This window comes from Acomys minous, assembly GCF_964271855.1.
Source record: "Acomys minous genome assembly, chromosome: 6".
Lineage (NCBI taxonomy): Eukaryota > Metazoa > Chordata > Mammalia > Rodentia > Muridae > Acomys > Acomys minous.
In genome coordinates, this window is record NC_140487.1 from 70,466,223 (window position 1) to 70,485,724 (window position 19,502).

Consider the following 19,502-nt stretch of genomic DNA (forward strand, 5'->3'; position numbering starts at 1 on the left):
TTACTGGCACAATAGTAATGTGTAGAGCAATAAGAGGTGATTTAGGTTTAAAACTCTACAGTTAATGAAATCAATGCTGGGAAAACAAATGCATAAAGGAGGTAGGGATGTCTTGTGAAATTGAAGAACTCTGGGGAAAATAGTTAACAGCCCACTAAACAACACAATCAAGGGTAAGGGTAAGCATGCAATAATTAGTACACTGTCTTTTGAAGAAGAGATCTATATTTTTGCATATGCTGATGAATGGTTCACCTTTTATTATTGTGCTATAAGAGAAACGGAGGAGGAATGGATCTGGGGAGGGGGAGGGGACCAGGAGGTGCAGAGGGAGGGAATATATGAGAGAAGGGTGAAAGAGAAGGAGAGACGTACTCTAGATACGAGAGTTTTGGAACACTTATTTGCTGCAAATAAATATATTTTGTGTGTGTTCATCATCTTTTAGTGACTATGCATTTTCAACAGTATTTTATTTCCTTATAATTTAAATTTTGAGAATTTTTATATACAAATACACCATTTACGTATTTTTTACTGCTCTATATTCCTTTCCACATCCCACCTCCATCCCCTACTTTTTCTAGAATTCATCTTGAACACTTTTATGACTGCTAGTTTTATGAAGTAGGCTTTATTTGTGTTAGGGCTACACACAGGCAAAGCATGCACACACGCGCGCACACACACACACACACACACACACACACACACACACACACACACACAATCATATAGTATGTGGATTAGTCTCCCCCGAATCTTCCTTATCTGCCTTCCATCTCTATCCCTATCAAACCCACTCCCCAATTCTACCTGTCCCCTTTACACAATTGTGGTTTTTGGTTTTGTCTTGTGAGCCATTTGGTTTAAGCAGGCCATCGGTGTGACCATTAGATTGGAACTGTTCCCTGGAGCTTGGTGGAGTCAGGAAGGCAGTGATTTCCCCCTCTCCGTAAGTTTATAAACAAATAGACTGCATCACACACAGTGGCTTTGGACAACATAATTGTGGTTTTAGTATGTATTTATCTAGAAGTCTAAGGCATTGTAGGGAAAGGTGAAGCTGTGTTTTTCTTCATTTTCTGCTGTGTGTTCTTATGTAAACCCTTTTTGACTCTCTCTTCTCCCCTTGCTATTTCCTTTACAAGGGTCTTTGTAACTATATTGTACCCATTTCAGTAAAGCAAACAATTGCCCTCCCTTCTCACCCTTTGTTGACTTACATCGGAAAATGAACTTTTGCCATGCATGGCTTTCATGGTTTTGATCAGTTAGAAAACACCATCCTTTGGCGATGGCATGGGCACCATGCAGTGATTTTCTTTCTGTTTGCTCTGTTTTAGTGTCATTGGTTTTTATGAATCTTAAGGCTGACTTATTCACGTACTGCCTTCTCTCTTCTCCTTTCCCTATGTATCAGTTAAAGAGTTTGCTGTTTACTGTCTAACAAAAGGTGGAATAAGACGAATCATTCCTGTCTGTGTTGCTGAGATCGATAATTTCTATCGATCTAGATCTGTTTCCATCTTCAGTGACACATTTCCTCCTGTAGAATCCAATTTGCTACTAAGCTTTACTGTGAGATAATTTCATTTTTCCCCCTTGGATCATGGTTTCTTCTTTGTATGTCAAGATCCATTGATTATCCATTCAGTAGATGATTTGTCAAATATAACCTAAATTATGTTTTGCTGTTAAGCTAATTCATATTGTTTTCACATTACCTTTTCAGTTCTTCCTTTACAAGATACAAAACATGTCTACTGTAAATGACTAAAACGAACAGTTCAGAGTTAAAAATATCAGTAGGATGTGTTTTTTCCTAGACTTATACAAATCTGCCTTATCCCATTTCTCAGGATTTATTGTTGATTCTGTCACTATTTTAATTTTTGGGATATTACAGATTTTAAGGTAAGGACTATTTCTTTAAATAGCTTTAAAACATAGAGATTATTGTCTAACTTATGTCATAGTTCCTCAGGTTAATGTCTTTCTAAAGGCTGTGAAGTCGTTTGGGCATTTTTCTTCCTCTTTCTTTCTTTCTTTCTTTCTTTCTTTCTTCTGTCGTGACCTTTTGTTGGTACTGGTAAGAATCTACGTCCACTGAGCAGAGATGAAAAAAGGCACACACGTATAAGTACTCTTGGTAAGAAAGGGTATTTAGTGTTTCAAAGTCTTTATCTTGTCCTTAAAAGGAAATCCGTAAACACATTATAAGTAAACTTTTGGTGAAATTTAGATTTCTTATGCAATTACTAGAAGGAGAGTTGTCAGATAAACTCCCTCCCTTCCTTAAACTGCCCTACTTTATTTTGACAATTACTGAACATTATGCCATGGGACATAGAGATAGAGAAAGAGGGATGGTTCTAGATGGGGTGAAGTTGTATTTGAGAACACGATATTGTTGAACAGTAGGCACAGCCTAGAAACATAAAATACTAGTGCTCAAAGAGCCCCGTAGCAACAAACTCAAATCAGTCCCATCGGAGGAAATGGAAGCGGGCTTAGCGTCTCTGTAAATGTTGAATTATATGGACACTCGTTGGAGAAGTACCACTGCTACCATTGTCATTTAGACTTCCCACAGCATCTGGTGCAGCGGGACTTTCTAGCACGCTGGTGTTCAGAGGCTAATCCTTGCTGAAATGGGGGGTGGGGGAAGCAATAAAACATAATGAAATAGCTCTGTGGAAAGAGAACGATTGCAAGAGCTTGTGTGGGACACTGTGAATATTAGGAGACCTGGAAAGCGGACAGCCTATAGATGAATCACACCAGGCACACAAAGTCCCTGTCACTTCTGGTGCTAGAAAGAGAGTGGTGCCATTTAGTCCTAAGGAGCCAGGACGTTAGCTAAGTGATGGAATTTCGGAGACATGGCAGCTTGAGAAGGCCTTTGGTTGCCTTTGTCATGAGGGTTGCGAAGCAGGAGCCAGGATTCTGAAAGGCAGTTAATTAACTGCATGAGGAGTGGGCCTGTTGTGTGGCTCTTTGTGTGAGTCAAGGAGCTAGAGGGAATGAAAGCACAGACAAGGATTAGCCACCTCCCTAGAGGCCTCTAGAAAAAGAGAGAGATGCTGTGCTAGGTTTCCATTACTGTGGCAAAATATTTGGGATGACTGGCTTTTAAAGGAAGGTGTGTTTTGGCTCACAATTTCAGTCAGCAGTCACTTGGGCATTGTATTTGAGCATATGCCAAGGCAGTGCGTAGTGATGGGGCACGCCATAGAAAAAGCAAACTAGAGGAGTGCTAGAGTCCTGAAAACCTTTCCAAAGGTGTGACAGCAGTAAAGGGGTGCTAGGGTCCTCATAATCCCCTCAAAGGCATGACATTAGCCTTATTCCCACAAGGGTCCACTTCTTAAAGGTTCTACCATCTCCCAATAATGCCATGGGCTGGACGCTAAACATTTAACACATGTGCCTTCAGAGGACACGCGAGATCCAAACTGTAGTGCTAAGTGTGGTAGTGCAGGCCTGCAGTCTCAGTACTGAAAAGGCTGAAGCAGGTGGGGATGAGGGCTCAAGGTCAGAATTAGTTGCGTAGTAACATCTTTTGATAAGAAGAAAAAAATAACAAGATTATCACTAACAACAGTGTGTGTGTGTATATATATACACACAGAGAGATGTATGTATGTATATATAATATATACATATATGTATATATAATATATATAATTTCTTCTTTGTGTGATATGGAACATTATATTGATTACATTTTTCTAGATGTACTGACAACTATTCCTAACACCCTTGGCTAAATTATCTATCATTTACTCAATAAATTATATTGTCAAATCCACAAAGTCATGTCCTCAGAGGAATGAGTGTAAATTTTTTCCTATGTGTTTCCATTCATCATCTGTGTTGGTATGCAAACACTAGTATTTTGATTCTTTGTCTAGTAAGGATGGTAAAATTTCCATTGTTCTTTTGTCTTCTTTCACACTATTCTAATTATATTTGGGCCTTTGTTTTTCAAAATTAGTTACAGTGTTGATTTCATAAGTATAATGGGGTTAGATTTGAGATCTTCAAGTTTCCAGATAACTCACTTTTGTTTATTTATTTTTATCACATTATTTACTGAACCAAATTTGAAATAATTTGAAGAGGTTTATGTAAAAAAGTCTTGTCCAAGTTTTCGATTAACTAAGGGTAGGCTGTACACTTAACATTAGTAAATTCAATTTAGAAATTGGTAAAGTATGTGCTTTGCCCTTTTTATTTATTTTTATTGTTCTGAAATCAATTACTTAGTGGGCATAGATTATGCAAAGGAAAACTTTTGTATTAATTAGTCTTGCATGAGGTCTGTCAAGATGGTTCAACAGATAAGGCACATGCCGCCAAGCCTGCCACTTTAACTCCTGGGATCTATAAGGTGGAGAAAATCAATTCCTGCAGGTTTTCCTCTGACCTCCATATGCCTGCATGCCATGCAACCCCAACATGAAAGAGACATAAATATGTCTTCATCTTTTCCCTGACACAGCTGTAACTAGATTTATACTGGGCATACATGGTATGGTTCTTCAGAAGCTTTGCATACTTGACTTATTTGTAGCTATGATTTCTTCAAGTTCTTGTTGGCTAATGATTTGTACTGACGTTATCAAAGGCTGTTAGTTATCTGCATTGAGTTTAGGGGTAGCTTTCTGAAGTATCACTCACCGACTCTTGGCTCCTCTTTGCCTTGTTTGGACAGGCTGCCTTGCAAGTCGGGGGTCACGGAGAAAGACTGCACCAGTGTCGGGAAGTGATGCTCCTTACTTACAAGTCCATCCCCATGCAAGTGGACGGGGAACCGTGTAGGTTGGCACCAGCGATGATTCGGATCTCCTTGAGGAATCAGGCCAACATGGTCCAGAAGAGCAAGCGGAGAACCTCTATGCCTTTGCTCAATGAGTGAGTCTGTGGTTGCCTTCCTGGGTGATGTGGAGACACTGGAAAGCAGATTGCAGGAGCATGCGCATGGTCTGGGGACCTCACTGTGTTAGAAAGGGGAGGGAAAAATCAGGAAAGCACCATAGGCCCTAGATCACTTTCATGGGGACATGTGCACTTTTACCTCATCTATTTTATAGTTATTTAACCCTCTTTTTGGGTAATCTTGGCTATATGTAAAATAGATGGTTCTCCTTTGTTGATCTCTTGGGTGTATACTGTGTTCAGATGAACTGGTTTTAATACTTAGTTTGCTTTATGGAGGTCTGTTCCAGGCGACCTTTTACATTTCATTTCGTTCTGTGTGTCAGCGAGTGGTCCCTTTCTCCATCTTTCCAACTGGGGTCCCATGTCCTCTGATGCTTCAGCTCAGTTTTGCCTTCTGAGGCAGCATCTCTGGTCCATACTTAATTCAACTGACTGTGCCTACTTTTAAATGCCAGGTGTCCCTTCCTTCCCACACTCTTTTCTTTTTCTAGGTGTTTTTAATAAACCAATTCAAGGTAAGGCAATAAAGAATAGGTAAAGTAGAACATGTGTTCATTTCCTAGTGTACTTTACTCAAATTAGCGGCTTAATTGTCTGCTTGGGATTGGAGACGTAGCTGCAGAGAGAAGAGGATGTGGGTCATCATTTTGAGTACCCTCTAGAGATCTTGTCACTACGCCTAAGGTCATTTCAGGGCTTAGTCTTGGGTCATTCTCTGTCACAGTGAGGGACCTCAAAGGTGCGCCTCCTGTTTGCTCTCTGTGTTGCATGGTTACCTATTGTACTGAATGGCTGGCTTCCTGGAGGTGCCTGCAAGGAAGGGGCATGCTTTGCCATGTGTTCATGAAGTCAAGGTGAGACTCTGCACAGATTCCCAGAATATCTGATGACGCAGACGCCACTGCTCCTGTCACCTCTCTCCTTGGCGGCGGCATATGCTCAGGAAGAATGCCAGACAGCGCTCTCTAGGCACGTCGGCTTCTGGCATCCGCTTCTAAGTCTGAGGCTGGCGTGAGAAGTGCGCTTCCTCTGCTTGCGGAGCCTGGACTTCCTGGAGCCCTGTCCTGGTTGTTTCCTGGAGCTTCCGTTTACTCCTTTACTCTGAGTTGATAGTTCTTGCTTTATTTACATTTTGCAGCTGGCAAAAAAAAAAAAAAAAAAAAAATTAAAACCCCACTCCTGGTGCATTGCTGATGCTTTTCCGTCCTCGCTGCCTTTTCCTTCTTCTAGGTTGAAGACGCATTTGTTGATTTTATATGTTTAAAAAAAAAAGGCGAGATGTCAACAGTTGTGCGTGGTTCTCCATATTCTGCAAATGTTAGTCAAACCATGATACACTGGTTGGGCAAAAACCTAAGAAGTAACGAATGGGAAGCTACCTCTGAGCTTACACAGTGGCCAAGGTGCCTAGGTCACTTGTAGATCATCGGTGGAAAAGGAAGAATACAGCTCACCGAGTGTATGATCACCAAAGTGGAGAATAAGGTCTCCTGACCTTCGTAGATGTAAAACTTTTGAAGTGTTTAGTCTCAAACAACTTTTATGCTTTTGTCAAAAACAGAATTTGTTTTCTCTAAGTAATCCTGCTGATTAGGACTGTTGGCTTCATTTACAAGCAAAATAAACACGCACAGTTTTCTGTTTTGTTTTGTCCTCATGGCGTGTGAGGCATGCATATGATATTTCTTGCACAACTGTACAGGCCTCCAAGAGCAGCCTCACCTAAAAAAAAAATCTTACACTTCCTAATGGACTGTGTTCCCATGATAACAGACCCAAGGCACACGCAGGACCCACACACAGTGGCAGACAGAGCACACTATTCATTTTTCAAAAAATAATTAAAAGCTGAAAAATAAGAAACAATTTAATTGCTATATATAAAATTATTATTCAACACTATAGTCAAAAGAAACCAGTCCTGACAGTACATTTTCAAAGAAAAAGAAGTGAACCTGGTAGCCATGTCATACTTGTTCACTAAACCTGGATTTCTCTCTCCTTAATCATTTTTTCATCTCTATAGTTAGAGTGTGTCTCTTTCATTATAAGGCATTTCTTTCTCTCTTTCCTTTTTTTGGATCTAACTTCTTTTTCTGTATTTTCAAGTAAAGTTTCAAGTTCAAAGTCAACCTTGGTTTTTAAGATTTTTTTCTTTAACCTCCCATCCCTGTGGACTTCTGTCTTGTCCATCATTGTGTGATGGGGGAGATATTTAAAAGTCATGTCACTCCTTTATCTCTCTAACTTCATTTTTCTTTCCTTCTTTGTCTTCTTCCTTCCTTGCTTTCTTGCTCTATTTCTTGCTTAAAAAATAAACTACAACTGTTTCTTTTGCTTAGTCTTCCTGTATTTTTTTTTCTTACTAGAAATAGAAGACAACCAATGTCATAAGATTTTTAAAGGCACAGACCTTTGTGTGTGAGCATATTTAGATATATGTGTGTTTGTGTGTGCATGCATGTGTGCATATGTTCTCCATGAAGGGATAGTAGCTGCTTGGTTCACCCAAGGAACGGCTCTTTTCATCCGTGTTACCTGGGAAGACTTGCTATTTTAAAGCTGTGCTTCCCTAAATAACAACTTCTTCTTCTTCTTCTTCTTCTTCTTCTTCTTCTTCTTCTTCTTCTTCTTCTTCTTCTTCTTCTTCTTCTCCTTCTCCTTCTCCTTCTCCTTCTCCTTCTCCTTCTCCTTCTCCTTCTCCTTCTCCTTCTCCTTCTCCTTCTCCTTCTCCTTCTCCTTCTCCTTCTCCTTCTCCTTCTCCTTCTCCTTCTCCTTCTTCTTCTTCTTCTTCTTCCCCCCTTGAATGCTGCTGTGTCTCACACATCTGCTCTTTCTTTGGGATGTTGAATCTCAGATCTGTGACTTCAGCCTTGGCCCTTTCCCCAAACTAAAGACTGTTTTTCAAACACTGTAATTGACAGATTTTCCTCAGTGGGGTTTTGCGGCAACCTCAGATTACTAAGATGCTAGGATACGGCTAAGCATCAGACCCTTAACTCTAGTGCCTGTGCATCCCCTCCATCCCGTCCACACCAGTCTGATGCTCACCCGTGTGTTCATTCATCATGCCTCTCACTCGCCCCCACTTTCCTGCATCTAGCTGGCTAACTAGCGCTCTCCTTGAAACCCATCTTCAGTTCATCACTCAGATCTTTGATGCACACCATCTCTTCTGTTCACTAGGAAACGGCTGGTGTGCGCTTACAACCAATTCATTTCCAGAGAGGGGACCTTGCTGCCCCTCTCTCTTCAGAAAGATGTCTTTTCTACTATGCTGATTAGAACAGTCTTTCTAAAAGTGGAAAGCTTGTGTTCCCTCTCGTCCCAGGTGCTTTTGGTCCTTTCCATCTTCATCTTGATCTCCTTTGTCCCAGGGAACTACAGCCTTTTTTCATCATCTTTATTCTTTTGCTCCTGGGTCGTCTTCTCACAGTGGCCTCCCTTTCTCCTTTCATCTGCCAGTAGGCTCACGGTGGAAAACCCAACTCACACATCACTTTCACCAAGAACCGTCCTCTGGCTAATTCTAGCCGTCAGTTGTACCTCTCGGTCCTGTTTCCATCACATCATCTGCCTACACCGTGATTCCGTCATCTGCTTGCTGGCCTCTGCTCAGCTCCATGGGGAGGCCCTACATGCCCAGGACCTGTCATCGCCTCTGATGTGCTCACATATCGAATTGGTGACTCACAAGTAGATCTCATTATATTTGTATTTCTGCTACATTTCTTGGAAACGATGAACAAAGTAACGGCTACATAAAATCTTATCAATATAGAATGTCTTGAGGATATTTTATTACACGTGCAGGACAAATATTGAATCATTCAGATATGATTATGTGACTAATTGGAAGGAGTCTCCATGAGCAATAGCTAAGTAGTAGAACCTTCACAATGCCATTGTGCCTGCATTTCCTATGAAAGGAAAAATATTTACCAGAAAAATAATAACACTTTTATTTGTATACACAAAATAAAATGTGTTCACCAGCTCCATATTGGAAAGGGACCATATACTTTATTTTATTATAGCATATGAATCTACACAGACTACGAAGCTGGATAAATATTTCCTCCACAAAATGTCACGGAGAATTTTTTTTGGCCTAGGATTTTTGCTAACATCCTAACAACAGGACAGCCCGATGCATTTCACTAAGTTCTGTATTGGGAAGCACCAGTGAAAGCGATTAGAAGCCGAAACTAACTGGTGTGGAAGGGAACTCTTGAGCTGGTTCCTTTAACTTTGTCAGCAAGTGTGAAAGGGGGTCATTTTGTACAAAGGCAAGAGCTCCAGCCAGCTGACTTTGAACTGGGCAGCTGGGATCCATCATCCTGGGCCACTGAGGGGTACTATTAATTTTTTACAGAGAGTCTTTGAAGATAACCTGGTCAGAACTCTGGCGTAAAGTCATAGGTGACCTTCTGTGATAATCTATGTACCTAGTAGACTGAAACTCTGGGGAGCTGTTGGCCCTGCACTTAGAGACGTTTAAATGAGAGCGGAAAAGAGGGTGAACGTACAGAAGTGAGGATGAGTTTGTGAGTTCAGCTTGTTAAATTGTGTCATGTCTATTTTCTAATAGTGTTTGTGGACTCTCTCCATCACAAAAGAGTGAAGGGGAGTTGCTCACGGTTTTACCTTTGTGCCTAGACTATGGGTGAACTTTAGGCATCCGAGGGGTGAAAATGGGGTGTTTTAAGCTGCTGCTGGGGGTTCTCAGAAAGCTCTTGCTGGTTAGCTGAAGGAAGCTCAAGGTTGCTGAGTCCCTCTTTTCAAGATGGCTCTCTGATGGGACCTCAAAGACAAGGTGCAAGGATGAAACTGGCTCACCTCCTCAGGGAGGGGCCAGTGTGCTTGGTTCCCACTCTCCTATGGAAGCCTGTGCCTCTGCCCTTGAGTTGTCCTGGAGCAAAGGTGTCACTGACAATGCATCCTGTGCCCACAGCCCACCCTCTCGCCTTGGCCCCCGCGCTCCAGTACGTGGCTTGCCTGGAACTAGCCGCTTCCATGTGTCCTGTTGGCTTCATTGCTATCACCGGCTTCTCTGGATTATTTCCATGGCTGGCTTGATTTTCTTTTTTTTTTTTTTTCTTTCATTGCTGTTGGTGATGCGCTCATTTAATTTCTGTTTAAACTTTGTGTGTCTCTCTTTTTCTCCCCGGCTTGTTCCTTGTTTGTCCACGCTGTCCTGCTGACTCTGTCTTCGCTGCCCATTCCCTGCTGCCTCTAGCATCCATCAGGTGCAAGCTGCGGACCTGCGGCGAGTGTCTGCTCCCCCCGGCTCCTTCACCATGTGAGTACAGTGCCCTTCTGTTTGGACCCTCAGTCCCCAAATTCTTCTCAGGGGTTGATGGCCTACGCCGTCCTTTTCCTCCACAGGTCTGCCGCTCGGATGAAGGAGCCATCTAATTGTAGATGCTCTCACACCCCTATTGTGACACGGACGGAGAGCATTAGAGCTCTTTGCGCTCTGTATATCTCCACTCACCATGCGTCTGCACTTTCATCTCTTTATGAACTATTTCCGGGCCCTTGGCTATGTGGGTTGGTGTAACAGCTATGCTAAGCATCACCGTTTTTCAGAGTCTGATAGGACTGTTAGACCAATACCATTACAGATCTATCTGAGGAAGCGCTTATGGCCATAACATTATGTGTGGAGCTCATTTTTTTGTGTGCCACAGCTGTTGCACAATAATCAATGGCCCTGAGCATCCCTAGTTAGCAGAAATTATTACCGTGCATGCTTAGTGGTTCATCCTCAATGTACGCCAGTGAAACGAAAAAACAAAATGGAATTGGTGCTAAACACTGATTTGTCTCCGTATAATATATATTACCTACTGTTTATTAGGTGTCAAGTACCGTGCTAGGCGCTTTGTGTCTGAGCCTCAAGTATGCGTATGTGAGAGCACTCTCTGCTGCGTACATGTCCAAGGTCACAGACTAACAAGTCATACGCTGAGATTTAAACCCAGGCAAAGAGGTTTCTAGACTCATGTTGCCTTCCATCTGTCTGGAGTCTGTGCATTTCCCAAGACCCAGCAGAGAGATCACCCGTTCAAAAAATTTTCTCCCTGATTCTTGCTTTCAGAATCAGTCACACCTCATTGGAGTTCACTGTTGATGAATGAATCTGATATAGGTTTTGAAGTTTAATTTGGTTTTCAGTGTCTGAACTCTCTATGTGTCTATAATCCCACTCCAGATTTGTCATACTTGAAGTAATTGGTAATATATATCCCTGTGAATCTTTGCATTCCAGACGTATTCACAGAGCAGGGCAGAGTATTGTGAGACCCAGCCATAGTTAGACGGTGAGGTTAGTGAGTAGGAAAATATGTGTATATGAAGAGCTGTGTAAAATCTGAACTCTAGAGGTGTTACCAAGTACTTCCTAAAATTTAGTTACTCAATCTTATTTTGGCTTATGGATCTCATTCGTTAGAAATATATATTAGCTGAGAAGTGTTTCTTTTTCCCCCTGGCTGAGTGAGTGCCAAGCACTATTTAACTCTGCAGACCCTAGTAATCATCGGCACAACCACCGTGTGCCTGCATGGAACATGGGGCTTATAATTGAACAGTCAAAACCCAACAGAAAAACGGTATTTCTTTCCCACTCTGCTGGCACTTTGAGGGTAAAATTCCCCACTCTGTAGGTTCCTCAGTAAACTTGTCTTCAAAGACTGGCTGTCAGCCATCTGATCATGCTCTCGGTGGCTCCATGGGCTCAAATCAAAGAAATGAGAATGTCAGCAACCGAAGGGCACGTGAGAGTGGTTGTTTGGGCGTTGTGTCTTAAGTGGGACTGCCTATTTGGTATTGCAGGAGTGGGTGTGCCACAGTGAGGTATTCATTTCCATAGAGTACAGCAGGCAGTAGGGGTGGCTACTTAAAACCTGGAGCAATGATATGAAAATATTCTGTGTCCGTGTCATACCGTTACAGCACAGGGATGTTACATCTCCGCGTGGCAGATGGAGCCGTTTGTGTAGTAAGAGTTGGTACAGCTGGGTAGAATATAAAAGCCAGGTGGTAGAACCATCTCCAGTAGACCATGACCATGGGGACAAGTCCAAGCACAGTGATGCATTTTGTGCCTTTACCTCACGAACAATTGTGACTTAGCCTGTTCTAACCATGCTGCTATTTGAGAGGCCCAGACATGATTAGCTCACTGACATTGCTTTGCTCCCTCAACTGACCCATCATCCAGACCTGGTATCCCAAACTGATGATCACTTGGTTTTCTGTTTCTGTCAGAACACGTTTTAAATAAATGCTCTTTGGATCTTTGGAGGGGCGTCTCTGTTGCTCCTAAATCTAACACTGTCCCTCTGAGCTGACCTGAAGTACCCCTTTCTGGAAAGCATGCTTTTCTTTAGTTTCCTGGTGGCTTTTTTTTCTTTTTGAGGAAATCAAGAATAAATGTGTTGATAAGAAGTCAACACAGATTGTTAGGAGTCGTGGCCTAATACTAAATTCCAAACACATAACATTTCAGCACTATGGAATATTTTTAAGATTTATTTTTATTATTTTTAAAGTGTGTGTGTGTGTATGTGTGTGTGTGTGTGTGTGTGTGTGTGTGTGTGTGTGTGTGTTGGAGGTTGTGCACATGAATGCAGGTGCCTGTGTAGTCTAAAAAAAGATGATTGAATCCCCTGAGGCTGAAGTTACAGGTGGTTCTAAGCCACCCCAATGTAGGAGCTGAGAACAGAGCTCTGGTCCTCTGCAAAAGCAGTACATGTACTTAACCACTGAGCCATCCCTAGCCCCTCCCATTATGCAATATTTTGGTCCTTTATGGCCACGGATGAACTGATGGATTCTTAAGTAAAACTGTTTAACGCCCCATTCACCAAATGAAGCAACACTAAGCCAAGAATATTTGCGTATGTACATCCTCTATATTGTAGCTTTAAAAATTAATAGCCTCTATGTAATTAAGTGTCTTAATAGGAAGTAGTTATCACTGGTCACGTGCCCGCTGCATTTCTTAAATTGTGGATAATAGTGTTAAATCTTTCAGCCAGTTGCTCTAATTTAGTATCTGCTAAAAAAGCATATGAAACCTCAAAATGAGGCTTTCTCAATTTCTTTCACCCATTAGTAGCCACTTTTCATTGGGTAACATTTTCTTCTTGCTCTTCCGGCATAAAAATGAAATAATGTGATCCATTTACACTTGACTCACCATTTTCATCTTTCAACACTGCTTACTTCAGACACCAGATACTCTGGGATATTAAAGACACTGAGATCAAAGGCTACGTTTCTTGCCCCAAGGAACTGAACACACCAACCACAGACCTAATTGAGTTGGCTACAATGAAATTACAATACAGCATGAAGAGACTCCAAATAGAGAGATCTGAGTTGTCCTTCTGTGTCGGCAGCTTTTTACTGGGTATTTGTCACTGTTGGTTGTGTTTTATCACTATTTAAAATTAACACGCAGCAGCACTGTTACTTCTGGTGCAGTCTCATGAGTTTTCAAGCAAGCGTAAATTCATATAACCATCACTGTCCCTGGGACACAGGTCATGTCACTAATTTTCCTCTACAATACTGGCCTGTAATCCACCCCACTGTCACCACTTAGCTCTCATCACCCAATGTCTAACAGCCACTGATCACCACAGATGTGTGGCTTTGACAGTTGCACAAATACAGAATCAAACACTACATAATCCATTTCAGCTGGCGTTTTTGACTGAACATAACATCCTTGAGATTTATCCACGTTGTCACATACATCAGTCATTCGTCGGTTTTTATGTCTGAGCTGCATTCCACTCTGTGGCTGTTTTCATTCACCCACTGAAAGATACCTGGGTTGCTGCCAATTTAAAATGGCGGTTAAGATGGCTCAAACTTTTAAGAAGTAGATTTTGTATAAACAAAAATTCTCATTACTTTAGGATAAATGTCTAGGAATGAGATGGTTGGATCCACATGCAAGTAGATTTGGTTTCCTTAATAGGAGAGCAAATGGGAAACTGTTTTCTGAGTGGTTTCACCATTTTGTCCTTCTCTCAGTGATGCGTGATAGTTCTCCTCACAACCTACTGCTTCTGGTGCTCAGTGGCACCATCGTTTCAATTATTGATCTCCAGTGTGATTCTGTCCCATGATAGTTTCGTTTGTGTTCCCAAGTGACTGAGTGACTGAACATCTTTCCACATTCTTACTTTCTTTATGAAATGTTCAAGTCTTTTGGCTTTTGTTGGCTTGCTGGCTGGCTTTTGAGCGGGTCTCTCATATAGCCTAGGCTAGCCTCCAGCTCACTATACAGCCAAGAATGACGTTGAAAACATGGTGCTCGTGCCTCCCTCTTGAGGAGTGGGTTGCAGGGGTGTATCACCTGATAGGGTATATTTGATGCTAGTCATTGATCCCAGGGCTTTGTGTCTGTTAAGCCAGCATTCTATTAACTTAGCCAATGTCCATAGCTCTTTGTTTACTTTTTTTAAATGTCTGCTTGTTTTCTGCCTGTTGAATTTATTTGGTGCTTATTCTTCATCCCAGGCCTTTCAAATATTCTCGCCATGTGTGCCTTTTTTTGTTTTCAGTCTTATAATAATCCTTTGTACAATAATCCTTTTAGCGGTCAGTCATTTTTTTCCTTTGCATTTTTATTATGTTTCTTTTTTAACATACACATTTGTATTATTACACACGACTAAAATGAACTACATCTAGCAGGAAGAACCATGAGAGTTATATGAATGTCACATTCATAGTGATTTGGCTATTCGTATTTGTCAAACTTGAAGTAAACATGTTTCCTATCTTGTTGGGTCTAAATTTCTGAATGAAAATCAATATCCATCATATCTCATCCCCCATTAACTTAAATCATCTATATTGATCTAAAAACATCTTATCCCATAACCAACTAAGCTTGATTGTAAGACTAAGCTATCATTGGGAGGTGGTTACAAGTTATTAATGGTCTTATACAGAGAGAAAACTAGGTTGGATTCAAGGATATCTCTCTTTTCCTTTATCTTTCTTTCATGGTCAGTTATTTTTAAAACAGTATTTTTATTTATTCTTTGAAATTTTCATGCACATATTAAAAATATTTTGATCATACTCACCACTCATTCCTCCCCCTCTCAGCTCTCTTAACACACCTTCCTCTCAGTGATGTGCTCTACTGTTTTTCCTTTCCTTCCTTCCCTTCCTTTTTCCTTCTCTCCCTCCTTCTCTCCCTCCCTTCCTTCCTGTCCCCTTCCCTCCCTCCCTCCCTGTTTTCCTTTTTTCGTCCTTCTGTGTAGCCCATTGAGTCAAATTAGGATGTAGGATCATCCACTGGGACATGGACAACCCACCAGTGACCGTACCCTAAAGAACAATGCCTCAGTCTCCACCAGCAACCATCCTTTGACAACAGCTCCCCCGCGAGGAGTAGGGCCTTGGGGACTCCTCCGCCATGTATGCTGGAGTTTTAACTGACATGATCTTATACAGGTCTTGTGCAGGTAACCACAGCGGCTGTGAGTTCATGCATGTGTGCAATAGCCATGTGCTCTCCACAAGACAGAATGTTTTCGTCCTGGTCCTTCGGCTCTTCTGTTCTTTCCACTTCCTCTTCTACGGACTTCACTAAGCCTTGGATGGGCCAAGGGAGTTAATACAGATGTCCCATCTGCTGCTTGCTTATGTTTTTGAAAATCTTAATGGTGTTTTGACTGGAATTGTACTGAATCTGTAGGCCAATATAGGAACTCTTAAGGTTTTGTCTGTTTGTTTGTTTGTTTGTTGTTCTATACTGAGCCTTGTAATCCTGGAATGTTTTTTTTTTTAATTCTCCATCATTATAGTTACTTTCAATATATAGATTTGTGTATGTTTTAATGGATCTACACTTAGTTATTTCATTTTTAAAATAGATTTTAATGATTTTTTTTTGTCATTTTAAAGGTGCTGATTTTCAGTTTCTCATTGATAGTCTATAAAAATAATGTGGATTCTTATGCATTGACCTTAGATACTGTGGCCCAGCCTAAGAACTCTTTTTACATTGAATTTGGTGACATCCTCTGGTCTATTAATTAAAATAGCTTGGCTTAGTTTATTCCAGTCTGTATGCCTGAATTTCTTTTGCATTCTTGTATCGGCTAGGGTCTCTAGTATGATATTGATAATAAGAGTGATCATTTCCTTTGCTGTTGACTTTAATAATTTTTTTTCACTGTAAGGTTAATTGTTAGAGATCCTTCACTAATTTGCTTTAATTTGTTTTATGTGTGGGTGTTTGATTGCATGTATGTCTGTGTACCACATGCATTCCTGGTGGCAGCTGAGGCCAGAAGAGGATGTTCTATCTCCTGCGATTGGGATTACAGATGGTTGTGAGCAGCCTGGTGGGTTCTAGGACCCCAACCCAGGTCCTTGGTAAGGCGGCCAGACTCTCAATTGCTGAGCCATTTCTCCATGCTCAGTTGTACATTCCTTCTGTTGAAGTATTATCTATCTGTGAAGGGTTTTTTTTGTGTGTGTGTTTTTTCTTGTTTTGTTTGCAATAGATTCTGGCATTCATTTGTTAGAATTTGCCAGTGAGTGAAATCATTAGGGCATCAGGATTTTTCTTTCAACCTTTATTTTTTAACATTTTATTGATTCATTCATATTACATCTCAATTGTTATCCCATCCCTTGTATCCTCCCATTCCTCCCTCCCTCCTGATTTCCCCCTACTCCCCTCCCCTATGACTGTGACTGAGGGGGACCTCCTCCCCCTGTATATGCTCATAGGGTATCAAGTCTCTTCTTGGTAGCCTGCTATCCTTCCTCTGAGTGCCACCAGGCCTCCCCATCAGGGGACGTAGTCAAATATGGGGCAAACTGTAGGTCAAAGGAGCTGGAGAGAGAGAGTCAGCAGGTAGGAACATGTTTTATAACTGTCTGTGACTCAGTTTCAGAGGACACAACAGTTTCTTCTGGCCTCTCTGGGCACAAGGCAAGCACATGCTATTCATATATGCATGCAGGCAGATAGTAGTTTTTTTACACACAAAATAAAAGTAATAAATAACCCTTTGAGCAGTAAATAAAAATATTTAGGAATCTCTAAAACTATTGGAGTTATTTATCTTTACCTTGCTGAATTTTGTATAGTTGTTTGATATTTTCAAAGAATTTGTTTGTTTCCTGTATATTGGCAATTAACATGTATGGAATTATGAAAAGACTTTCTTTATCTCTTTTATTTCTGTGGAGTTTGTGGGGACAGTTGTCTTTTATTCATGACATTTGTAATTCAGTTTATCTTTTGAAGTTTTTGCAGCCTTGGCAGAGTTCCCATGCCCACAACTTGTCTGTTGCTTACATTGGCCTGCCTGATTGTTTTTCTGTTTGAAATGTACTTGAACTTTTCCCTTTGTTACTTCTGCTCATATTTGGTTCGTTTTGTTTAATCTTTTTCTGGCTCATTACAGAGTTCAAGTATTTTTCAAGGGACTATTTGTTCCCCCCCCACCCCCCCCACCCCCCGACAATTGACAGGATGCAGTTCAAGTCACAGGTTCTGATTGTCCTCAGAGTTGTAGCTGCAATGGCTACCTTGTTTCCAAATGTTTCTTGGTGTTCTTCCACTGGTCAACATGTCACCAGTATAGGACTCGGGCAAGGTCTGTCCTCTACTGTTGACCTAGATGCAACCCAGAGAGAGACCTTGTGTGCAGCACAGAGACCTTTGTGGAGCTGATTTCTCAACTCCTTCCTTGGAAGTCACTCCTCTCTTAATCCTTCAACCAGAAAAGTCAAACTTCAGCGACTTCCCTATGATACGTGTTTCCTGCGATGGTGCTTGTGCCTAGTACTGTGCCAGAAAGAGAAACAGAAGCAAGGCAGGTTGGTTGCACCCCCTGGGCGTCATCACAGTTCCTGAGATCAGAAAAGAAATCCTGTCCTAGAAGTTAGCAGTTTTAGCTACCTCAATGCTTTCGTCGCGGTTGCTACCAGGGCAGTGAAGTGGCCCAAACCGGAAGTGTGAGTGGATGAAGGGGGAAAATTGAAGAGAGCGATTGCTTTTCAGTGAGTCAGCATTCTGAGGTGGTCTTTTCTTGACCTCAAGTTGGAGCCCATGCTTTCTCCCAGGACTCTCCCTGTCTGCTCCTGGCATCCACTCTCAGGCTGGATGCCGCCTGCTGGGAGTCCAGCTATGGTGTGTGGGAGGGAGGCAGTGAGGAAGCTCACCGGCGGGGACGAGATAGCTGAATGCTGGCCTCCTTCCCCGGTCTGTTGCTGGGTTTCTCCTCCCAAAGGTCCCTTATGGCTGCCTCGCTGCTTTATTTGGTTCGGGAGACAGAATGGTCCACAGCCTTTCTTCTGTATGATCGCCTGTGTCCCCTCTACCAGGTCCAGAGCTTCTCCCATCCCTGGGACTACTGTCCCCTGCCTTTCCTATTGCCCACTTCAGCTACTCAGCACACATCACAGCTCAAGGCAACAAAGCATCTCTGTGGACACCAGGGCATCCTGACTGCCTCTGACATATGTTAAATGTGACGCACCATGCAAAGTTATATTTATACCAATGTTATAATTCAGACGCAAACAGGGTCAGCCTGATGCTAACTTACATGGGTTTCTTTGCTGCCTTAGGGAAAGCAGAGCTAGACCCAGACCCAGAAGGACAGTGTAACTTGTCATATTTGACCACGGGCTGAATGCGATTCAGCTTCGCAAAATTGATTTTGATAAATGAAGGCTTCCTGGAAAAGGAGTAAAGCAAATGGATTTTCCCTGCGAAAGTAAAGGTTTTTGACAGAGAGAGGGGACGAGATTGTTACCGTGTCATTTTTAAGGTTCTGTTTTGGGTTGGATTTAAGAATTCCATAGTTGAGAAACTGCAGATGGAGAAGTGAAAACCTTCAGTCTTTCTGACTGAAGGGAACAAACAGTCCGTCTGTGGGCTAATGTCTGCATGCCTCTGCAGAGGAAGGAAGATCATCTCCACAGCTCATCAGAAAATACTGTGATTGTCTTCTTCAGCTGGCCACATCAAAGCCTTCTTCCCGACCTTTTCTTACCCTCGTGTCGTGTTTTATGGAGCATCTGCCTGCCTTGTTCATGGAGCCCTGACTCACTAATTAGAAAACAAGACTTGTTATTAGAAGAACAGCTTTTCTTTTCCTTCCTTCCATAAACTCCTCTACTTCAAGAACAGTATCAGGAAGAAGCACAGATACTGTTGGGCAGAACACAGAAACCTACAACGCATGTCTCTGTGATTCGTCTGGCTTGCCTCTGATGTAAAATGATGGTCCCGAAGACATAGTTTGACCCCACAGATCAAGGTCTTAATGGAAAATGCACAAAACTTAACGAGACCCTCAGGGTGAGTGGCACTCACTGGCCAGCTGAGCTTCTAGAAGGGTCTGAGACAGAAAAAGTCCAGATACAGATTCATGCATATTAAAATTTGTGTGATATTTCTGGCTACAACAACAACAACAACAACAACAACATCAACAACAAAACAGTTTTGGGGCATACTAAAAAGTTTAGGCACCCCAAACATGTTTTGG

The 19,502-nt window shown here is 41.8% G+C and overlaps 1 protein-coding gene across 7 annotated transcripts in view; it reads left to right on the plus strand.

The window, feature by feature from the left end:
* The window catches only part of DGKI (diacylglycerol kinase iota), a 443,272-nt gene that overhangs the window by 277,980 nt on the left and 145,790 nt on the right, over positions 1-19,502 (plus strand). For 5 of the 7 annotated variants that reach the window (XM_084786170.1, XM_084786172.1, XM_084786174.1 and 2 more), the window contains 2 exons: positions 4,721-4,920; positions 10,187-10,249. In XM_084786170.1, the coding sequence (XP_084642296.1) occupies positions 4,721-4,920; positions 10,187-10,249 (263 nt within the window). The remainder of the gene's footprint in view (positions 1-4,720; positions 4,921-10,186; positions 10,250-19,502) is intronic. The other 2 variants (XM_084786173.1, XM_084786176.1) reach the window with 1 other exon arrangement.